Genomic DNA, 22457 nt, shown 5'->3' with positions numbered 1-22457 from the left:
AATGTAACAAGACACGTATTTGGTGTTCGCTGCTACAACAGCGGGAGGAGGAGGTAGTTCCGACAGGGAAAATGGATACGTTGAACGCCTTTTCAGCGACACAGCATTTAATTTCCACGATAGGTGCACATCCTTCTCCACATCTTCCACAACCAAGTAAAAAGTATTGAGAATCATGTAAACATAATAAAATTATAATATTGGATGCATCATGTGCTGTTTGTTAGGATTATGGCAAAAGCAAAAAGAAAGCAAATATGTAACGACCCCACTGTTGCTGAGACCAGAGTTATTATACTACAAGTGAAAATGTCTTTTCAGTAGCACCATCTCAGAACGATGGCACCGCTGGTACCAAATGTAACTGGAAAACTGTCTTCTTGATGTAACGACAACGTTTCCTACCACTTGGAATATTGAGGAACAACCGGTGCGTATGGTGTTAATCCACAATTTGTTGTTTAACCCAATAAGCTTACGTGCCATCGAGAGACAATATCAAGCTACTTAGCTAACCTCACCAATTTCCTCGCATAAGCCCATCTTCCGCTGATGGTTAAGGTATCTGTATTATCCTGTTAGGTTTATTTTTATGTAAGTCGCGCCACTCTTATTGATGTTTTTTTAATAGTTAATATTTATTGTCCTGGCTTAGGTCCTTAAGTTCGTTCACATCCATTTGGCAAATGGTTCCTGTTGATGTCTTTAGCGTATCTTCCTACCTTTTTGTTCCTTCTCTTTGGACTTCCTTTATCAAAAGTGCAAAACTTATCCTTCGTCACTGTCGTATATATACCGAGACATTATCCTCATTTCCTGAGGCCCATTTTATTCCCTCCCTTTTCTCACCTCCCATGTCCCCAAAATAATTAGTGTGGAATACTTTCTTTTTGCGAATCAATTCATACGTCGAGTTTTACATGCGATATGTATATTTTTTGATTCGTGAGACTTATGCCGATCGCACAACAACTGGAACGCTGTTGAGTGAAAAGAGCGGCAGTTCTACAGACGGGATGAGCAAAACCGCTTGATTAACTTCCCTTTTATCCCCCTCCCCCCACCGCACAACTGTTCACTGCTGATTTTCCTCAAAACAACCCGGCGTTTCCCCCTCTTCACACCAACACACACTTAATTAAATACGGGACGCGTTCGACACAAAGGTTTCACATAAATGCTTAAAACAATCTACTAAAGGTAAAGAGGGAAACCTTCCGCCGTTACCTCATAATTTCTTTTTGAAACAGATATCCCCTCTCCCTACTTCCCGCACAATCGCGATAAGTACCCACTTAAGCAACGCTGCTTCATTTTTTTTTCGATATGTTAAGCCACAGACACACGCACACCTCCGAGGGGTATCACAAAACCTGCCGGGTTCGGTCGTTCACCAGATCGTACATTTTGTCGAACCTCCACCTGTTCAAACTCTTAAGGATGTTGACGGAATGGTGCCTTTCAATCTTATTTATTGGCATCCTCTCGCACATTCCATTGTTCCACTCTTTGAGGCTCGTACGGACTCAAATCCAAAAGAATGAGCCCCCATCGCACTTGTGAGTTGCCGTCTAACTTGCCTCTTTAGCACGCACGATGAGCACTAAAAGGTCTCGCCTCTCAACTCTTAGAGATATGGCTGACGCCTCTAACATCTTCACGAGAAAGCTTATGATAATAGTGAAGGAGGATGGATAAGTATTAGAAAGGATCATGCATTCAGCACTCGCGTGTATATGCATAAATCTGGGCCCGCATTGTTACAAGATCAACTGAGGAAGGAAAGTTAACGTCGTGCGGCACCATATCCAACCGATTGCCGACCATGCGGAAACACAACGAAAATTTAGGATCGACATATCCATAGAAACTCATGTTCAAAAGCCTACAACTCTGAAGAAGCAGTTAACTGTCTTTCTCACCATCATCTGTCTGTAAGATGTACTCTTCTGCGCCGTGAGCACTGAGGCGCCGTCGCACGCATCGATCCTCACCAGTACCGTCATTCCCAGCGAGAGAAGGCGAATTACCTGTTACTGCAACCAACATTTGCATTGTGGTGGTAAGTGACTCGAAAGCACTAAGCATAGTTCCGGGACCGGTGGTAACAGCGGAGTGAACGGCAGGATCCGTTAATATTCGCTCACTCTCAGTTCCCGCTTCGGCGCGGCGTGTGTTGGCGAAATCATTCATTAATTGGAGACAGCTTTCACACACAAATCGCCGACCAAATCGCAACGTTACCGGGTGTTCATCCGCACAAATGATGAAACATCCACAAACAAGACATAATCGCCGCGACTGGTTACTCAATTTCCCTTCTTCGCCATTTTCCTCTGCCTCCTCCTCTCCTTTGATGTCGGCGCCTTCCCATAGGCAACAAATGGGTCGCCTCATCTTTAACTGCTCGCGGTGGTGTTGTGCTGCTTTTCCGGCAATAACACGCTTTGCCTGTTTTGTATTTTCCCCACACGGTCCCCCACTTTGTTCAGTGCGCAAATCAACATTCAGTATTTCAGCATCGGCACCCACGTCTAGTCTCGTCACCGTGTTCAGTACATTGAAAATGGATGTGCGGTAGGAACCCAGCATGATATTAATAAAAACTTCGAGGGTACGATCGAAGGAGCGCAGAGCCGTCAAGGTACTGAGTGAAGGTGTAAACCCTGCTTGGATGCCGTGCAGGCGGCAGTATATGACAGCTTCGCGAGGAATAAGGCTTCGTAACGGCCGCATCACCATGCACTGTCCCAGAAAACCACGATGTCCACCAAAATGGACAATGCGATTGCTGTTGCTATTGCTCATTACCTCTCGTAGCGTTGCCACACAACAACGGAGAGCGTTCTCGCCCGTCAACATGTGATACCACTGACCCGAAACTTGACGGATGTCCCTCCATTTGTTAATACTTTCAACCGCTGCAACGGTCAGAATGCGTCCACGCAATCGCCTGTAGAGAAGTTCACGGTGCGAAAGCGGAATACGCGGGTGGTGCAACACCTCCCGGAGTCCACGTAGTTCATCAGGCGATAAATAATCACTGTACTGCACGATCTGTACTTCATCCGCTGTGAATAGCGGGGTGCTTGCAAATTCCCACTGTTCGCATTGCGTGCGCACCAGGCACTCCAGTTCTTCAAACTGTTCCTTCACCTCAGAAAATGTATGACAATACCTCCCGTTTTCCTGACGGGCATCATCACCTTCATCCGCAAACGCATTAACGGGGCCCTGCTGGGTTGGCGCCATAAGTTCTTCTTCACGTAAGTGCAGCGGAATGAGTTCAAATGTCACACGCCCTTCACCTTGTCTTATGCGATTTTGCGTCCGCAGTATCCCGAGTTGGTGCAATAGCATCATGGAACTAAAACCTCCCGATACGGCAACTACCACCGGCTCATCGCACGGTAGTCCGCAATTGCGGAAAAGCGAGTCCCGCGTGAGGCGGGTGCAAAAATCTGTGAAGCATGAAGAACAGTAACTTTTAGTGGGCCCGTCACGGCTACATACCACCGCTGACGCTGACTTGCATTTGAAGCAGACGGTCATGTTATATTTGTTTGGCAACTAACTATATGACTCGCCAGCTCTGCCCCTCTATCCTTTCCTTCAGCGGTGGCTGTAAAAAAAGAGTGTACATGAGTAAATGGCGAAATAAAGGAGGGAAGAAAAGTAGTGATAAAGAAGCTGAGCAATCGATTCACGAACAAAGTGGTAGAGTAGTTTCTCCCAATTTCTCTTCTCTTCCCTTCTCTTTTTTTTTTTACCGCCTTTTCTTCGATGGTGGCGTTCTGCGTGTACGTGAAGCCTTATCTAAGAGAACGTAAACGATTCTTCATATCGTGAGAAGCCAATGCGTTAACTGAACACACGTGTCTCGGTCGCCTTTTCACCGTCTCGTCTTTCTTTTCTTCTTTTGGTTTTGAGAATTAATTGAGGTAAAACAAAACAAAAATACACGGCTGAAGTATGGTAAAACACATCACCATGGATGAGGGAAGAAGGGAGAAGTCATTTACACCACCTCAAATATTGGAGTGAGGGGGGAAAGTTAGGCGGTGACACAACGGCTCAATGCACGGCCTTCATTTCCTTCTATCTTTCCACCCCAAGCGCAAAGGTGTGTATGTATATACTTTCGATCTTTGAGGTTTCATAATTGTTTAAACGTTTCATCCCATATTGAAAATGAAACCATCGGTTTTGTTCCCTCCAAACAGAATGCCTCCTTGAAACATAATCACAGTGGAGAGATGGAGGAGATGCAAAGAGGAACTGAAAGCAACACTGCGCAGGGTTTCTAACTGTCCCCTCTGGTCACCACTCACAAAGGCAAACAAACAAACTCCCCCTTTTTTTTTTCACTCATCCGTACATGTGTGGAAAGGGGAAGAATGATGAGAAAAAGAGGCGTTATATATTTAAGTTAGAGCACACACTGAAAGTGAATAACTCCAACACGGCCTCACCCCCCTTTTACTTTCGGTTCATGACAGAGAGACGCACCACAAAGGCGTATACATATGCACACTAGTGGGAACCATACGGAGACGGAAGGAGTTACAATTTACACCTTTCCTCATTTTCAAAAACTTGTGAAAGTTCCAACAGTTAACCAACCCTAACACCTGGGTTTCGCACAGCGTCGCCCTTTTCCACTTTCTTCTTTTTTTTTTTCCTCTCTTGTGTCATCACACCATGATCTGCATTTTCATTCCCCCGTTTCCAGCCCCATTTTTCTCTCTCCATCCCTCCATATCTTTCAAGCTCTTCTTTTTTTTTTTTTTGCAGTCTAGTGTTCAACTGATTGTTAACACACCGAAACAATCCCAACCTTTTATCTACTTACCTTTCCCCGTTTTGCATGCGCTACCACCACCACTCGATGTATCCGCACCTTTTACTCCTGCAGTGGATGCAGTTGATGAAGCCCTAAACGGAGTTTCCCCAGAAGGAAAAGTAGAAGAGGAAGAAACATTCATTGCTGCTGCTGCTGCTGCTGCTGTCGCTCCAGTGGTTGTGGTTGTGGGGGAACTCACCAAATCACTTGATTTTTCAACTTCTCCTTTTCGTTTGGAGTTTTGGGTTCCATCAACCTCGCCTCTGTTCGCCTTTTTGTCGGCCCCGCTACGCTTCCCCTCGTCGCTTTTACTCGGAAGGGGAGCAGGTGTGGCACTGGATGAAGAAACGATAATCTTTGAGGAGGATTTCTTCATTTTGTCCCGCACCACCTCCCGGTCGCTGGTTCCAGAGTTTTTTTGAGCCCTTGCAACCAATATACGTAAGGTGCTCTTCATCAATTTCCGAGTGGCTTCATCGTCTGCTAACGTAACGGTTTCTGTCACCTGCTCACGCTCCCCCTTCTTCTTACCATTGCGACTACGATTTTCGTGGTGTTGCCTCAACATCCGCCGCTCCTCCAGCCGCCGTTTGCGTTGTAGCGTCTCGACGGGGTATTCAATGTCACAAATCGCAAGCCGTGGACAAAATTCGGTCATCTTCTCTATCGCTTCCTCGTTACTCAGTCGTGTAATGCTAGTGAGAAGTTGCTCCAACTCTTTCCACGCATCTCTTCGCTCCATTGTATCCGCCACTGGTCGTATTTTCCATGGTAAAAGCAATCCTGATGTTCGTATGCTTGACTTAAGCAGCAACACAGAAGCTCGAAGCATTACGCTGTAGAACTCGCTTACACTTTTTTACGCGACTGAAACTTTGAGACGTGCTCCTTTTTGCTGTTCTTTTTTTCTTTTTTTTTTTGGCTACTCGGCTACAATTCGTATCGTACTATGCGGCGTTTACACTTGTGATTAGAGAAGCCGGTTAGACGGCCCGCCCACGACTCGTCACAGCCTGCAAACAAAGAAAGAGGGGAAACAATTCAATACGTGATTTATTGAGCGATCGCTGGATGAATTACGGGCGCAAATCAAGACACCCTTTCTTCCTTCGTTGCTTTTTTAATTCTTTGTTTCGTTTCAGTTATGTGTATAACTCCAATTCTTCGCTGGAATAATGTTCCGTAAGCTTCAGCACCACTGGAAGCCTTTGCAATACGTTAGTCTCCTCTCTAATATTTTGTGCGAGTGAGTGAAGCTGCGCTTAGGGAGGAGGAGGTTACGAAGGTTCTATCAACCTCTAGTAAAGTAGGGGTGAAGCAAAAAAAGAAAAGGAAAAAGATTATAGAAAAGAGAAAAGATGTTACGCGTTATAAATACACAGAAATATAAATTTAGAACAAGGCATGGGGAAAAAATGAAGGAGGGGGAAAAAAAAGAGAGTAAATATCAATGGCAGCAGCGGTTGAGGAAAGCGTACCAAACAACTTAGAGGAAGATAAATGAAAAACTTTCCTCCCAACTGCATATATTTTCACATCCTTCAAACCAACATTGCCTTCACAGAGGAGTAAAGCCGGATTTGAGGGAAAATAGAACAAATGGGGCTGGGAATCATCAGCAAAAGAAACATAAAAGAAAAATAAAGCGCGTAAAGAGGACGTAAAGTGGACAAATATAAGAGCACAAGAAAGAAGGAAGTTGAATGGATGGATGGATGAATGAATGAATGAAAAGGGATAGGGGGTAGCAAGAAAAAACGAATAAAAGAGGATGCGAAAGGAAAAAAAAATGCGAAAACATACCGGGTGAAACGTTGATCTCCACATTGCCTATCATGTATGTGAGCACCTTATTTACGAGGTGCCTAAGTAGCGGCTAATGTGCAGCAAGAAAACGGTGTAAATAATATTCAAATTCCTCCTAAAAGCAAAGTTCCACTACATGAAACTAAGCAGTCGACACCACAACAATAACAATCCCACGAACACAGTCCAATCACAAGTGGATAATACATGCCAGAGGCGCAAAGAGGAAAAGAGAAGAAAAAAACAATCAATCAATCAATCAAAGAAGAGAGTCTAACACGGAAAACAAACGCATCGAAATGAGAAGCACCTGCTAGATATAAAGGAGAAGTAAGCAAAGGATACCGGAAGTAATCCCAGCAAAAAAAAAAGGACCTCCACGGAGAAAAGCGAATTGAAAACAATGCCGGACGAAAATGAGAAGCATCTACATACAAGTGGAAGTAAACGTTACTATTCTCTGAGAAATGTCTTTTTCTCCCCTCTCTTCAAACCGCAGGTGCCCCTATCCAATTACAAACCGCCGGCATAAACATTATGCATTGCAGTAAATAGAATCATCGTGATGCAAAACTTTGAGAGTCGGTGAGATTCGCATACAAATACATATACGCACAAGAAAACAACAAACACAAAAAAGAAAACAGAGCACCACCATCGGTAACCGTTTTAATTTCTTTTCCTCAAGCACAGACTCCTCACCATTTCCCCCTCGATATATATATATATATATATATATATATATATGTATCTATATATTCTTCATTCTCTCTCCTTATTTTCTTCACTCCCTATAGCCTCGTCACCCCAACTCCAGCATCATAACTCCCCTCCCCACTATGTATGTGTATGAATATTTACGTGCGTGCGAAATGTACATACATGCACGCCACTTTATTGTTTCATTCAACAGCTTGCTATCGTTTCTGCTCACGCCCTTATATTTGTTTTTATTGTATATTATTCTCCTCTCCTTTCCGTTCACTCTCCATTTACGCCGACTGCCTTTGCGTGCCCTTCACAAAGCAGTTGTGTGCATGTATGTGGGGTGCCTTTGATGGTCCCACTAAAACTTTTTTTAATTGTCATTGTTGTTGTTGTTGTCAGACAAAAAACTTTTTATCCATCGGAGCGCGGTAGAGGAAAGGAAGGAAAAATACCCTCTTCACAACTGGAAACTGACCCATGGAGGCCACCGGAGTTTGAGCACATTTAACAGCATTATCTCCCTCAATTTCCTCACGGTGGTTGCATGGAGCTCACCACACATAATAAACAAAAATGCAAGCACCTCACACAAGATTCCTCATCACATGGCCACATCAAGATCCTCACACACATCCAAATCAAGTTTTACTCCCACTAAACACCGCATCAAACGCTCACTGAGACCCACAAGGAAACCACTCGGGTAAGCCAATGAAAAGCGCTCCATGCTAACTTTTTCACCCGCTACAACATTGGAAGATGGACACTTTACCAACCGAATTGGTGGACAATCAGATGAATCCGTTATATTACCGTCTAAATTTGTAAGGGAATCAGTCGTGGCTGATGTGCCAACTCCAGTGGATGACGCGCCTAAAATAGCGTTCACGGAACGCTCAAGGTGTGCCCTCCATGAAATGAAATCATCATCACTAGTCTCTGTTTGTGTTGACCCAGCCGCCGCGGTGCCCGGTTGTTTGCTGCTCGACTTCCCCGTTGGGGATGCGTCATTACTCTTCCCCTTTGACTGACTGTGCCAGAAGGAAAGCGTGTCGATTAGGTTGAGAAACTCGTACACAAATAAACATTCACGTTGCTGTGCGTTCAAAGAAGACGTATTTTCGTCCAACCGGCCAACGTCCACAAATGACTCCGCTCCCTCTCCAGCCCCCAACTTGGTGAGTGTTGCTTGCATCATAAAGTAAATTCCCGCCCCCATTAGGAATGTCGGCACATCCTCGAGGGTTGATAGTGTGGGAAAGCATTGATAGAGGAAATTCTCCACAAACTCATACGTCTCAAGGCAATGCCGTTCGAAGTCAGGGTCATTGGGATCGAGCGACCGCTTCGGATTCCATATGCGACCAACGAAGTTGAGATCTGCCGAAGCCTCCCGAAGCCACTCAGATTCCGAGCGGACGCAATAACACGCGAGTATCATGCGATTCCGCTGCTCGACGCGATCGAGACGGGCCTCCTGCTCTTCCCTAGTGTCAAGCATCCGCTGCTTATAGTCGTCATGTGGTGTGTGACTGAATATTAATTTCCATGCGTAGATAGCCGCCGCGGTGAACACGCGCTGCTGAAGGGAAAGCGCAATACTCCAGTGTTCGAAGGGTCGCGGCAACGACTTGGGTATGGGTTCTAAAAACCGTAATTCATTCGTATCAACAAAACTATCCACGCGAACTGATGGTGGGTGTGTAGAGAACATATTCAGAAATGAGGAAGGTGTGCCATTCCCATCTTTCACATTTCCCTTCACCTTAAGTGAAGAGGAGTTATATATAGCTCGATACGACTTGATCTGGAGGTACAAGTCATCGCTAGACCTGGGTTTGGAAGTTGGCATCATGTTCTCGAACGCATGCACGCTGCTGTTCCCACTAATAATGGAAGCGGTTTCAGCCATTTCCTCCGCGTTGCCATCTTTACCCCTGTTCTCCTCGTTGTGCTCCGCAGCCTCCTCAACATCATCCTTTACTGTACGCCAATCGCACGAGGCAAGGACATCGTAAGCGGAATAAGGCCGTGACTCGTAACGGCTGCACATGACACGCAGTGCGTACACAAGGGGCTTCGGTGCACGAAGAAGTCGGTGTAGCATACCGACCTTGAGTGTTACTGTATCGGGGTGGTAATTGTCTGCAGCGTGCGTCGATAAACCAGAAGACTTCAGGTGTAACGGTGGAACTACTGTTGCCCTAGTGCCGCTTTTATTTTTTACAAGAGATGTTGCCGACTGAGTTCGAGTTTTAAGAGATTTCATGGGGGCACCCGTGTGCGACTTCGTTGACGCGCTACTGCTCGTTGTGCTTAGTTCGGTCCTATCGTGATGGTCGCGCAACAAACTCTTTCGCTTCTCTCGTGTTCGGTCAAACCTCTCTCGCATGGTCGGTACCGGGGACCCGCCATTCTCTTTATTCGTTTTAGTGTTTGGTGTGGACGGTTTTGTGGACTTTTCATTAGAGTTCGCCACAACAGGCTTTGGCGCTTCCTCTTGCTTCTGTTGAAGAAGCCGGCGCCGGCGGCGCACGGCTAAGTTGACAATGAAGAAACTCTGTAGACGAGCAGCCATAACATTTCTGTGTTGCAGCCGCTGCTGCTGATGTTCATCTTCCCACCTCTGCTTCTGCAGCTGCTTTATCTCCAATCGTGACTTATATCGTCGCCAGCAATGAACTATGCGTGCCGCCATTTGATTACATGCCTCTGAGTCACACAAAAATACACTACCCACAGGAGCGGAGAATGGTTTCGCGGTTGCCGCCTCAGTTTCCTCCACCATCGTCTCTTCCTTCCCCTTTTTCTTCTGCTTGTCGGTGTGTTGGGCCCTCTGCCTCACACAACGGAGCAGAAAGCGTTCAATTACCTGCGCCGCATGAACCCGCCGGTGGTTTTCATCCACGGATGTTACTTCTACACCTTGGCACACGGGAGTGTTGTACTCTTTCCCCAGCAATGGCAGTTGCTCCTTCCTTGTGCTCAAAATTTCTTGATTTGATGGTCCAGTGGCTCTGAAATCACCTGCAGCTTCGGCGGGACTACCCCTCTCTCCAATTATGGACATATCGTTGCCATCACGTGCCTCATCCACCGCTGAAGGGACCATCGCCAACTGTATGGAGAATGATTGAGTGGGGCTACCCAAATTCCCACTCGTAGAGTTGCGCAGCGCTAGTCCTTGGATTGTTTCCCAGGTAGCTTCGGCTTGCTTTATCTGCGCCGCGGTGATAGCACCTTCGACGGCCGGCGTGCTGCTCTTTTTCGAATGCTTCGTCTTCGACCGCTTTGCCGTCCTCGTAGGAGAGGCATTTCTCGCATTGAGTTTTGGAGTTACCTTCTTCGACCCCATGAGTACCGCTGCAGAAGACCTCGCTCGGCAGAATTTGTTAGCTAAGGCGCCGTTAGCCGAGGTGGTGGAACGAATATGCTTTTCGGTAGCGGTATCAAATGACAAACGCCGCTTTCCTCCCCCAATCACAAGTCTAGGACTGCGGGCAGTGCTGTCATTTCGCTGAGGATAAGTACTGTTCAAGCTGCTCTCCTTCTCGTCATCACTAGTATTCGCCCAGTCAGCAAACGCAACCCCCACAAACGGCAAATGTACGTCCGATGCATGCGTGGTGCTGCTAGAATCAACAGTCCTGTGACTATCGGCGCACCTACTCGTGCTGTAGTTATGTTCACTACCTTTCGTACTACTCGCGAAGCGAGTGAGGGGTTTGCTGGCGGGGGCTGACGACGCATGAACCGCCCGGCGCGCCGCAGCACTTAGGTTCCCCCCTGTTTTCGGTTGAAGTTTTTGTTCGCTCAGTTTCCGATCTTTGACTGCACGAGCACTATTGGTCGATGCGGACCACGTCGAAGGAAGGAACAGTGGGGTCTCCAGCAGTCCTTCATCCGCTGTAGAAATGTTTGTCCCCTCTGCCAAGGCTGAACGGACACGGTTACACAACTCCGAGAGTTCTTGCACTATGATACGCTCCTGCGAGCGAAGGAAGTGTAGATAAGCGGCAGGGATCGCCGTAGGCAGGTTAATCGATGTCAGGGATGCCGATGCCTTTGGGACACTTTGAATCTGGGGCACAGCTGGCACACTGCAAGCCTTCACTATCTCCTGCTGCTGATCGTTAGACGCGGGCCCTGCATCACCAGAAATGGAACCCAAAGGCCTCCTAACCTCACAGGACAAGTTAGACAGGCATAACAGTAGTCTCACGTTGCACCGCTGTAACTCCTTAAGACCGCTAGTTAACGAATCTGCTCGCGACTGGAGGGCACTGATGGTTAAAGATTTCGAGCTATCGTTGTCAGCCGCTTGCTCTGAATCAAGTGCTCTATCCTCGTGCAAACCATCCTGCTTCTTGTTGCACACCTCAAGGAATCTGTTCAATGACTCCCTCACATCCTGTCGCCGCTGTTTCAACTGTTCCATCTTGCTGCTATAAGGGCGGAGGTGATCACAATATGCTATCATTCGTCGCAGTGACTCATCCCGCAAAACGTTCGCTCCAGAAGCTAGATTGGTAAACTTTGTTGTGGAGGCTATCGATGGTGCCTTCACAGTGGAACATCCCTGAATCTTCGAAGTGCCTTTGCTTTTCTGTCGCCCCTCCACAGATGATTGTGATTTCGCGCTAAGAGCTGGGCCGCTTGGCATTCGCTTCAGAGAAAGGTCAATGTTTCTACCACTGGCGCTAGCACTAGCGCAAACACTGTCATTCGCTGTTGATCTATCACCGATTGGTAAGCCCACATTCGAATCAGAGGTAATATCGGTCTTTTCGCCCAAAACAGCGGCAATCCACGATTCTTGTGGTGACTGTCCAACCTCTTCGCACAATTTCCTGTAGCAGCTTACGACCTCCTTACGCATTTCATCATTGTTGCTGGGCGTCACCTCCTGCAGCTTCATCCGCATTGAGCGAGACCGAGTGTTTTGTTTTGCATCAAGCACAATAGGCGGCCGTGCAGTCCCGAGAGAACCCTTTACCGGGGACAGGAGATGTCGTTGTCCGTTGAATGTGTTTGTAGCATGCATGCTGAGTAGCGATCCCCCCTTCCTGTCGTTTGTTACACGCCGGAGTGACCGAGCCCTCCCCACCTCCTCTATTATTTGCCCAACTGCCTTCCCCCGAGACTGCTCCCCACTCCCCCGTAGTACTGCTGACGGCATACGGGCCAGTGGTGCCGTCGCCGATGTAGTGGAGCGACGCTTTCGAGAACAGCGCGGTGCCGGTGACGGGTCTGTGCGGTGCTCGACCATATCTCGCCAGAGTGTTGACAAGACCGGGGTGGCAAAGTGAGGGGAAACGGCCCGATCTGGAACGGACGGGGGCCGCCGACGAATGTGAGCTCCGGAGGAAGCGGCTAGTGTAGGTCGCACTGCTGATGCACGCAGCGTCGGATTACTTTTCGTCACTACAATGTCTTGAGGTCTAGGCTTTGGCGAAGTTAGTCCGTCTTCAGTATCCATAACACTTCGATGAGCGAGACGGGGAACAGACTGACACGAAGCGCCTGACGTTCCAGTGGTGGGATCAACTGTACCCGTCGTCGAAGCACCACCCCCCAACACTGACGACGTGGAGGGGGTGACTGCTACAGAGGCACGGCGCATAACCTTCGGCTCCCTATATATATATATATATATATTTATATATGTTATATCGGTCGAACGTGCGCTCCACAGCCCTTTGTACAGGCACCAACGCAGGTGTCTCCTGATGGGCAACCGCGCAACACCTCAAGATAATGTTCGGTAGCTCCAACAGTTTCCTGTACTCTGTTGTTGCCCCACTCGCTCACACACTTGTTTTCCACCCTCTGCCTTTTGTGTTGCCACAGACGAAACGATGACACGGATGAGCACAGTTGGTCGTACCAGTTCCCGTGTGGATCCCTTGCCCACTGACAGTTTGTGTGACACAATGCCCTCGGGAGAAACTTCGCTCGCGTGCCCCCCTAAAACTGCCCTCCGAACTTTTTCTGCTATCCACGAAGAACTGGCGAGCCGCCTCAGTGAAATACCGAAGGATAAGGCCAATAGAGAAACAAAGCGTGTTCTCTTGCTTTTCTGGGACCCGCAATATTTGGCGTTGGAAGATACTTTCCTGATGATTCCGTTTTCTCTTCTCACCGTTCCTTTGGTTCGACTCAAAATTAGTTTTATATTTCGTTGTTTCCTTTTTTTTTTTTGCTCTGTTACTGTTGCTTTTCGCTTCTTTCCTCTGGTAATATATACACGTGTGTATTTTTACACTTCACCCCTTACGTGTGCCCACACCTTACCTGCTATAGGGATTGTGGATCCCACCGAACCACCTCTACTTTCCCTTTTTAAATTCAACCTCTCCTCTGTTTAGTTAGTTCTGTCGCTGGGAATGTGTGAAAATAGGAAGCGAGAGAAGTAAATAGGCAGACGCCTAAATAAGGTAGTAATACAGTGACAACAACAATAACGTAAAAAAAAAAATGCAATGATTACCAACATAACGATTTTCTAAACTGATGGCGATATGATTAACACTACTGGAAGCATCGGACCACCTGCTAGAATATAAGCATTAAAAAAAAAAAAAAAGGACGCCACTTGCCGGACAAAGCCTAAACTATCCATACGAATACGTCGCACCGTGTGTACATCTCAGGACTCACAGAATAAATCCCTTTACAAGTGAAACCCCGGTTCGCTTTGTTTTGCTTGCAGTACGTGGCTACGAAGCCTCCGCATGGTCTCTTTTTGTTCTGGTGTCAGTTGTTGTTGCTCTTCGGCCGTCATATCCCGAGAGGTTTGCCCTACTAAAAGCTGTACGGCATACGAATACCATGATTGATAAAAGATACGCGCATGCTTCTCGCTTGCGTCTATGTGACGCTGAAACTCCGTCTGCACGAACCGATCACCAAACTCACGCTGAATTGGATGCAACTGCTTTGCATGCAACTTATACAAAGTGCGGTAAAGGCGGCATATGGCATGTGTCCATCCTTCGCTGCGGTATTCTACAGAACTCAACTCCATTGGATGGGGTAGGGCCTGGAGCCCACTGATGCTACCGATGCTGCAGCAGCTACGGGCAGTAGCGGGGAAACCACGAAAGGTGGTTACATCATCACGATTTTTGTTGAGGCGTAAATGCCAAGAGGGCCTCGCTCGCATAATTTTTTTTAACTATTTCGTTGAATACCTACTACTTGCCACTACAACTGTGGCAAGCCTTCCTTTTCACTCAATGCTGGGAGCGCAGCTCACTTCGTTCCTTCTTATTTGCCCGACGTATTTTGACAGTTGTTGTGCTGTTTACGTGCCAACGCGGTAAAGCAACGGCCCACGCTATACAAATATGAGATATTTAGCGGTATGGAAAAAAAAAAGTAGATAAGGGAGGAGGGGGAAAGAAATGCGAAGAACCAAAATAGTCAGCAAAGTGATTAACAAGGCAAACCACTTTTCGTCCACCCACTACCCAGTTGCGGATCTATATCTTGATTTAACACAAACGCACATACGAATATAAGTTTTGCCCCACACTCTCCAAATTTACACAACTCCACGGGAGAAGGGGAAGATACGATTCCATACGTGCGTCTGTGGCACGCAATACATTCAACGCATGTAGGAAAAGGTACCGAACCTCCCCCATACGATATACACTGGAAAAACCGGACCATAGATATACATTCGTTGCAAAAACAATCATGAGCGGCCCGTCCGCTAATTTACAGTGGCCAACGCTGACACGTGAGCACAGGTGAAAACAAGTGCACATACGCATACTTGTACTTATGCAGCTAACTGACAGCCGCACTTGGAGGGTAAACTCGTCTCATCTTTGGGATACTGAGTTCAGTAAACATGGGCGCGTGTGTGTGTGTGTGGGGGGGGGGGGGGTGACCTTAGTACCTTAAAAAGAAACTAGAAACTTTCTGGGCCCCCTTATTCGTTAGTCTCCGCAGCAGCGGCAGTGGGGGATAAAATAGCACTAGTGGAGGCATGGGAGATTCCATCAGATCCCAAAACGTCATCCGCGCCCTCTCGGTTGATCAATTCGTGCATAGCTCTCCGCGAATCCGTCGTCATGTGCAGATGGGGTTCCGCATTGCTTTCCCCCCTCAAGTGCGGAGTGAATGGCCCTAAATCCGCTGCACCTCGCGCGTCGCAACGAACCAAAGTGAGGCGCGGAGGCATCGCTGGAGTGGCATACCCTTCATAAATATTTATTTGGGTTGCCTTCCATATGCGGTAAACGTCACGGGCATTATCCACTCGCTGCCGTCTGACCGTTGAGCGTTCGGCGATCACTTTGTGCAGCTCCTCTGCGATTCTGTTGACTCTACGCTGTACAGGAAGACCAATTAACTTCATATCCATTCCCGCCTCCCGCAATGCAGCTGCGGATCGGTCAGCCAGCACACGCTGGCGATACATAAGAGAGACGAGTGAAAAGTTAAGCAGTGCAATATGGCGCTGTAGATTCTTTTCACGACCATACTTCTCGCTTACTTGCTGCCATACCTCATTTGTTGTCGCGGAGTTCAACACCAGTAGTGCACAGAGCTGCCGTAAGGTTGGTCCAACGGCCGGACGCTTCAGTTGCGGAACCACGTGATTCCGCGTGACGTACTGATGCGCATTCACATAGAGGTCATTAAACGCACTCATTTCCTCATGTATGGGCTGTAGTTGCGTTTCACCGTAGCGCGCGCGAAGCATAACGCGAAATGGTTCGCTAGTGTTGCGCAACTTCAGCGGCCATGGATGATAACCCCTACCGTACTCAGTGGTGAGCATTGGACCAATTAGGCTGGTGCCAGCGGAGACAAGATCTTGCAAAGCGGTAAAGGAAGTATAAAGCTTTTCATTGTCCCGTAGAGAGGCATCTACAACGGTGGCCCTGTTGAGGATACCATCCATCATTAAATACACAGAATTCCATAGTTCACTCAAATTTTCAACCGTGGCCCTGCGAATGCGGCGGTAGCTACTTCTCAGTTCGTCAACTTGTTCCCTCAGAAACTTTTCCAAATACTGCTTGTCCGTTGCATTTTTTATCTTCGTTATCTCCCTCTCCTTTGTGTTGAGTGCAGCCAATAATTCCCCTCGACTTCGCGCGTAGTTCTCCTTCATCTTCCGCTGCACGAGCTCAAAATGCTTCCGTGCTCTTCTCTCAGAAGTTTCCGGATCGGTAACCATTGCCTTCCCAATGATTTCCATGTTCGCGTTCCTTGCCTTTGATGCAGAAGCAGGAAGTACTTGATCATTTTCCACCGCCAGCAGGACAAGGTCGAGAAGACTCTGAACGGCTGTGCAGTCAATGGATATTACGTCACGGGTCATACTCATAGACCTGTTCAGCCCACCACCGCGACCATCGTAGGCGTTCATGTTTCGAGTTGTGTAACTACTTCCAATGTCAGTGGACGGGTCGTCTACTGAGGCATTTTCGTCGTTTTCATCGCTGTGCGTTCCATGTCGCCTGTGACTTTGTGCCGAACCCGGGGTCGGACGACGCGTGAGATCACTTGCGCTGTTGTTCAGCCCACGAGAACTCTCGTATGCACCCGGCCTTGACACCCCAGAGGAGGGTGGTCGCCAAAACTCACCCCGAGAGAAGCTATTGTTCCGCTTTCGATCCCCGCCGCACACACCCGCTGGTGACTGAAAATATATGGGTGACGCCTGCATCCCCGTCAAGGACCGCTGCTGATCCTTCAGTGCAGTCTGATATTGTATTTGTTTTTGTTGTACTATGGTAAGTTGTGAACGCAAGGCTGAGCACTCCCTGTAAAGTGTTTCGCGCAGGTATTGTACCACTTTCTTCTTGCGAGAGGTGTACTGTTGTTCTTCACTCAGTTCCTCCTTTAGCAATTTTATTTCTCGCTTCTTCTCCTCAATATCAACGTGGAGACTCTCTACATATCTCACAAGCTCGTCATACTTTTCGCATGTCACCGTAGTTGTGCTATTGCTATCTGTGACGACCCCAACAGATACGTACCGTGTTTCCTGGTGACATTTCGCAACTTCTGATAACTCTTTTGGTTTACCACCGCCAGATAGTGGAGCATACTGCGTGTCAAGTTTCGATGTGCAGTGGCTTCTTGACGAAGAGGTGGGAGCGGAGTGTTCCCTCGTAAGGTCACCCCCCTCCCGTCCTACGGTGGATACCTCGCTGCTAAGGTCCTGCTGTATGCTTCCAGACGTCACAATCGCTGCGGGTCGGGGTGCAAACTTAAGCTTCATGTCAGGGGCTTTGTTTTTTGAAGGGGATTCAACGTTTTGCGGAATCCTGCTGCTTTTTCCATAAGTTGCGGGAATGGCAGCTTCAGCGAAGTTCATCTGAAGAGGTTTCTTCGCTTCTGAACCCACCCAAGTTCCTGTGAGCGAAACAGACTGTTGACAAAGTGTAAACTGGGAAGACATAAGAGTTTTCGGTTGTTCTGCCACTTGTTCTTGTTGCTGAGGAACTGGCTGCTCATCTACAGGTGGTACCTCAGGGTCATTGGCCGCAGCACACATGTCCCCTGTGCAAGCAAGTACGGACCCATTTACTGGATCCCGTACGTAACATGCGTTAGGCAACACGGTTGGCTGTTTACGGAACTCTTGATAGAGTTCCTGAAGTTTCATAGGGGTCAGTAATCGTTCCCCATCACCTTGGAACTGCGAATAGGACGGTATCTCCTTCAACAACCGGTCTAATAGTGCACGACTCTCGAAAACCTGGCAGAGACATGATTTGATTGAACCTATTTGTGCTATTTTTAACTTCTCCACAATAGTATTTGTGACCTCCTCCACGATGAGACGCAACGTCTTTGGGCAGGGCTGCTGTGCGAGTAAGGCACCCTCGTCACCCTCGTCACCCTTCATTGGACTGGACAATATAAGGTTTTTCCCTACTGACTGCGATGATGGCCGCTTCTTCACCAAACTTGGGGTTGCTTCAGGTAACAAGGTGGAGGTAAGTGACATGTTGGAGTTCATTAACTCCTCTTGTTCAAAAGTTCTCTCAGGTACCTTAGAGTCCTTATCACTCTCTACACCCAAGCGAATGCCTAGCGGGGGGGTTCCTACACTACCGTAATTTGCACGCCATTGTAATTGTCGCATCACCCGATGGTAGACACCCTCCAACCGCGGATGTACGTCTTTCGACGACAATGTCTTTCCCGCATTCTTAAGAGTTTGATAGCCATTTAGATCCCTCATATCTTCTCGACTTCCATCGCTATCCGAATTATCGGTTGCCCCATCGAGTGCTCGTCCACCCGACCGCTTTGTAAGCGTCGGAAGTGTAACGGTAGCAACGCGTGTGTTCTGATTGTTGACAAACACACGCGCCTCCTCGCCCGCTGTTTGGTTGACCATGGTTTCCTCAACTAGATTCCCTATCGCGAAAGGGAGTTTTTCAACAATATATATATATATGCAATTTCTATGTATGAATACCTATATTAGCAAGCAACTCTGAATAGCACACAAAACCAGATCGATCACGGACAGGGTAATGGGGGCACGGCCAACAAAACAATGGATATCATAGTGTGTGTGTGCGACCGCCACCACATTTTACAAGCAGTGTCTTGCTGTAGGTGGAAGGTAGCGCCAACTTGAGATAAAGTTTAAAAAGGCCTTGATCATAGCTCTTCTTTGGCACGCGTTGTAACGGTGCAGTCCCGTAACTCTTATAAAATTTAGTTACAGCTGCCAAACACCACGAGCCAAACATACAGGGAGCCACGGCTACACGACACTTTTATTTTTCTTCCTCCCGGGGACCTGTGTTTACAAGGAAAAACTAGAAAGGGACACGATGTAAATCAAAGACGCACTCCACGTACTGCAGGCAGGAGCGGTAGAGTCAAGGACTGTAACTATATGTGCATGCATGTTTTAATAAACTTGTCTGCCTGTGTAACTACTGGCCCACGCCCTATGAGGCGCACGCAGCACCTCCTTCACCTCCCATTGCCTCTGCACGGCTACGGGTGAAGACCCATTATGCTAAAGAGAAAAAACAAAACTAAGAGCGAACAAGGAGCAGAATAGCAAATACGAGATATAATTCCGTATATTCCACCTTCACATGCAATACAAAAGCCCCCTAGGGCGCTAGTTTGACAAACTTCAACGTGACTTTAGTAGTTGAAGTGGTTGAGTCCGCTCACTACCCAGCAGCGGCCATATAAACTACACATCAAGACAAGCCGACCCACGCAGTTGTTAGGAGAGAGGATAATAACATTAAACAGGGAGAGAACTCTCAACAACCGTGACGGTTGCCATGTGTCCCCTAAATACCGGTGCGCGAACGGGGTAGCAGCATTCAAACTACGACTCCGTTATTTTCTTTATACAGAACGACGCGTAGCACCACCGACTGTCCATTTTTCACAGATGCAACGAGGCTTTTTCTTTTTTTTTTTTTTTGCGCATTGACTGTGTCTTAACTGCACCGCTCTCCCATTCATACCCCTCCCTCTTCGTCCAAGCAAGTACGCGATGTGGCCGCGCGCACCACAAATGCTTATATATATATATATATATTTATATATCCACTGCACAATGTTTAGCGGCGATGGCAAAACACGAAAACACACACACACACACACACACACACACGAAAAGGCCACCGACACGTATGGAGCACGTATGTCTTGAGGGGGGGGGGGAAAGAACAAAAACAGCTTGTAACGAATGTTAGCCCTCTGGGGGAAATGTTGTCCCCTAAATTCTAATCGGTACATATACAGTCAACAGCGAACCCATGCAATGCCGGTCACTGTTACCTGCCGTGATCATGAAATAGGTGTGCCACACACTCTTCCGGTGCCACACTCAGAAACCAAAAAGTACAGATACACACATTTATATATATATGAATACCAAGGGCAAGGAGGAAAAAAAAAGGAAACAAAACAACGTCTTCCGCCATGTTTGTACAAATTCACCAACAAGCGTTTCTTTTCCCCGCGTGCCTCCCCCCCCCGCCTACATTTACAGGAGCCCTGCAGTTAGTAGAGACGATGAGGTGATCGAAAGGATGGAACGGTAAAAGGTGAGCATAAGGGGCTGCGGAGGAAAGAGCACCTCCAACCCAACGTCAACTGCTATATGGTTAAAAAAAGGGGGGAGGGGGGACCGAATACACAATACGACGTACATCCCTTGCGAGGTGTGAGTGCAATGAAACAATGCGGTGGGGATTGGTGATATCACCACAAGGGTTCAATCGAATTGGTCACCTAATATAGTTTCTTAGACAAAGTCCAGTGAATCATGTTAGGCGGGGGATTCGCGTCACCCATGTCATATTTCCGGCAGTAGCTGAGCCGTGACGTCTCGTAAGGCAGTGGTCGCTCCGGCAGCCATTTCGGTCCAAGTAACTTCACTATTTCAGAAACTGGCTTGGGCCCGGTTGTTAAAAAGTAATCAGCATCACGCAGCTGCGCCAAGGCAACAAGTGGAAGCAGTTTCTCTCCCCCATTTGCCCGTGCATGCTCGGGAACCGTATTGGACCCCCGGTTCGTCGTTCCTCTCAGTCCTGTTGGATCCGTACCTTGCAACGTCGACTCATAAGTGCCTCTCAGATTATTGCCATCCTCACTTTCTGTGGACTCTTCCCGCAGTGGCGTGTGAGGTAGAGTTGCCTCACCATCCCGTTGGTTAATTTTCGGCATGCACACATTGGCTGTAAATCCCAAAAGCACATGGTCGGGGAGATCGGTGAGTGCCACCGGCTTCGACATGGGACTCTGACCACACTTAGAGTTCGTAGACCGGGGGGCATGAGTAGGCAAAGTTGCTCCCTCAGCTCTATCCGGTAACGAACTTGCCGGGAGGTAACTAACTGCATTGGCATTCTGTGCCAGGGTTGTTGAGCCTGCTCTGTAGCCTGCTGCTGCATTTCGATCTTCCCTGCGACTTTCAGCTCCAGGAGATATAAAACGACCCTGAACCTCACTAAAGGTGGCCTGTAGCTTCTCTGGAACCTCCGCCCACAACACTTTCCCCTTCCCAACGACCGAACTGATACCCTCACGGGCCCGTTCCACGCAACGCAGATCACTGGATATGACGTCCTCAACGGTCTTGCGAATCTGGAATGGTTGAGGTCGTATATCGCTTAGTTGCAAACTGCGAGCCAAGTCCACTGCCACCGTTCTTTTCCCATTTGTGGTGGATAGCCCGATTCGACACACCTCATTAGCAGCTCTTCGTTCTGAAGTGGTGCTGGGACGCAGCCTAGCGTAGTCCCTGCTTGCACCGCTTTTGGATGCGGCATTGTAGTTACAATCGAGTACACTTCCGATATTGGGGTTAACGCGCGGCGGTTCGCCATCAGCCGCAAGAAAGCGAGAGCCGTCACCAAAGTCGTACATGTGGTTGTATGTGAGTGTCAACTCAGAGGGATCCTTTTCATGCGGGATGTAACACCCCTTGCTACGGTGGTTGTAATATACATAACTCTGCCTGGCTTTGTCGACACCCTTCGAGGGATCCTGTCGCCGTATGAGGCGCTCGTAGCACAGCTGGTGATACAGTGAAGGGTCCATCACTTCTTTTTCGCGACGTAGCGTTCCAGACATAGATGCAGCGGGTACCAGATGAGCTGCGACACGCGCCGATCGAGTTTTGGGTGAGCTGCTTGATGTGGTGGAAGGCTCTTGTCGTGGTCCCATGTCGTTCTTATCGAAAGTTTCTCCTCCGATGGTACTCAACCTTATCGTTGGAGTAGGAGGTACTCTCAAACTCTCAGTTGTTGCTGTTGATGGTGCTGCCTTCGGGGAGCCAGCACCGCCTTGACCACCGTCGGCATCACCGACAGCATTCGCCAAATGGTGGGTACTGTTTGCAGCCCCCTTTACATTGCCCGCCCCTGCTGGGCCTTCTTTCCGAAGCGACCTGTTTGCAATCATAGTTTCCTTTACTTGACCGTTTCCGGGCTGATCGGTTTTGGGTTTGTGCGGCACGGCCCATGACGCCAACATTTTTGTTTCCTTTTGATGTCCCCTAACGATATGCGACGTCACGATCTATCTGCCTCTGTACTCCCCTTGCCGTACCTCTTTCCCCCTTTAAAAAACAAAA

General features: G+C 48.0%; 6 protein-coding genes across 6 annotated transcripts, besides 7 other annotated features; all 6 read right to left on the bottom strand.

The window, feature by feature from the left end:
• Positions 1-1905: 1905 nt before the first annotated feature.
• Tb11.02.1560 (hypothetical protein, conserved) lies at positions 1906-3552 on the bottom strand (the record flags this gene model as incomplete). Its single annotated transcript, XM_823391.1, has 1 exon — positions 1906-3552. One exon carries the CDS (start codon positions 3550-3552, stop codon positions 1906-1908), a length of 1647 nt encoding a protein of 548 aa, XP_828484.1.
• A 185-nt stretch (positions 3553-3737) lies between these two features.
• Positions 3738-3764: a microsatellite.
• Positions 3765-4844: 1080 nt separating this feature from the next.
• Positions 4845-5675, bottom strand: Tb11.02.1550 (hypothetical protein, conserved; the record flags this gene model as incomplete). Its single annotated transcript, XM_823390.1, has 1 exon — positions 4845-5675. The coding sequence occupies one exon, from the start codon at positions 5673-5675 to the stop codon at positions 4845-4847; it is 831 nt and encodes a 276-aa protein (XP_828483.1).
• Positions 4986-5013: a microsatellite.
• Positions 5676-6543: 868 nt separating the features above from the next.
• Positions 6544-6575: a microsatellite.
• A 789-nt stretch (positions 6576-7364) lies between these two features.
• Positions 7365-7408: a microsatellite.
• A 550-nt stretch (positions 7409-7958) lies between these two features.
• Positions 7959-12980, bottom strand: Tb11.02.1540 (hypothetical protein, conserved; the record flags this gene model as incomplete). Its single annotated transcript, XM_823389.1, has 1 exon — positions 7959-12980. One exon carries the CDS (start codon positions 12978-12980, stop codon positions 7959-7961), a length of 5022 nt encoding a protein of 1673 aa, XP_828482.1.
• Positions 12981-12994: 14 nt separating this feature from the next.
• Positions 12995-13030: a microsatellite.
• Positions 13031-14030: 1000 nt separating this feature from the next.
• Positions 14031-14522, bottom strand: Tb11.02.1520 (hypothetical protein, conserved; the record flags this gene model as incomplete). The annotated part of the gene is made up of 1 exon (XM_823388.1): positions 14031-14522. The coding sequence occupies one exon, from the start codon at positions 14520-14522 to the stop codon at positions 14031-14033; it is 492 nt and encodes a 163-aa protein (XP_828481.1).
• Positions 14523-15299: 777 nt separating this feature from the next.
• Tb11.02.1510 (hypothetical protein, conserved) lies at positions 15300-18734 on the bottom strand (the record flags this gene model as incomplete). Its single annotated transcript, XM_823387.1, has 1 exon — positions 15300-18734. The coding sequence occupies one exon, from the start codon at positions 18732-18734 to the stop codon at positions 15300-15302; it is 3435 nt and encodes a 1144-aa protein (XP_828480.1).
• A 1160-nt stretch (positions 18735-19894) lies between these two features.
• Positions 19895-19921: a microsatellite.
• Positions 19922-19960: 39 nt separating this feature from the next.
• Positions 19961-19988: a microsatellite.
• Positions 19989-20611: 623 nt separating this feature from the next.
• On the bottom strand, positions 20612-22357 carry Tb11.02.1500 (hypothetical protein, conserved; the record flags this gene model as incomplete). The annotated part of the gene is made up of 1 exon (XM_823386.1): positions 20612-22357. The coding sequence occupies one exon, from the start codon at positions 22355-22357 to the stop codon at positions 20612-20614; it is 1746 nt and encodes a 581-aa protein (XP_828479.1).
• Positions 22358-22457: the final 100 nt, after the last annotated feature.

Source organism: Trypanosoma brucei, assembly GCF_000002445.2.
Source record: "Trypanosoma brucei brucei TREU927 chromosome 11 chr11_scaffold01 genomic scaffold, whole genome shotgun sequence".
Lineage (NCBI taxonomy): Eukaryota > Euglenozoa > Kinetoplastea > Trypanosomatida > Trypanosomatidae > Trypanosoma > Trypanosoma brucei.
Note: the sequence above shows the minus strand (reverse complement) of the source record. Positions and strands in the feature narration are given on the sequence as shown.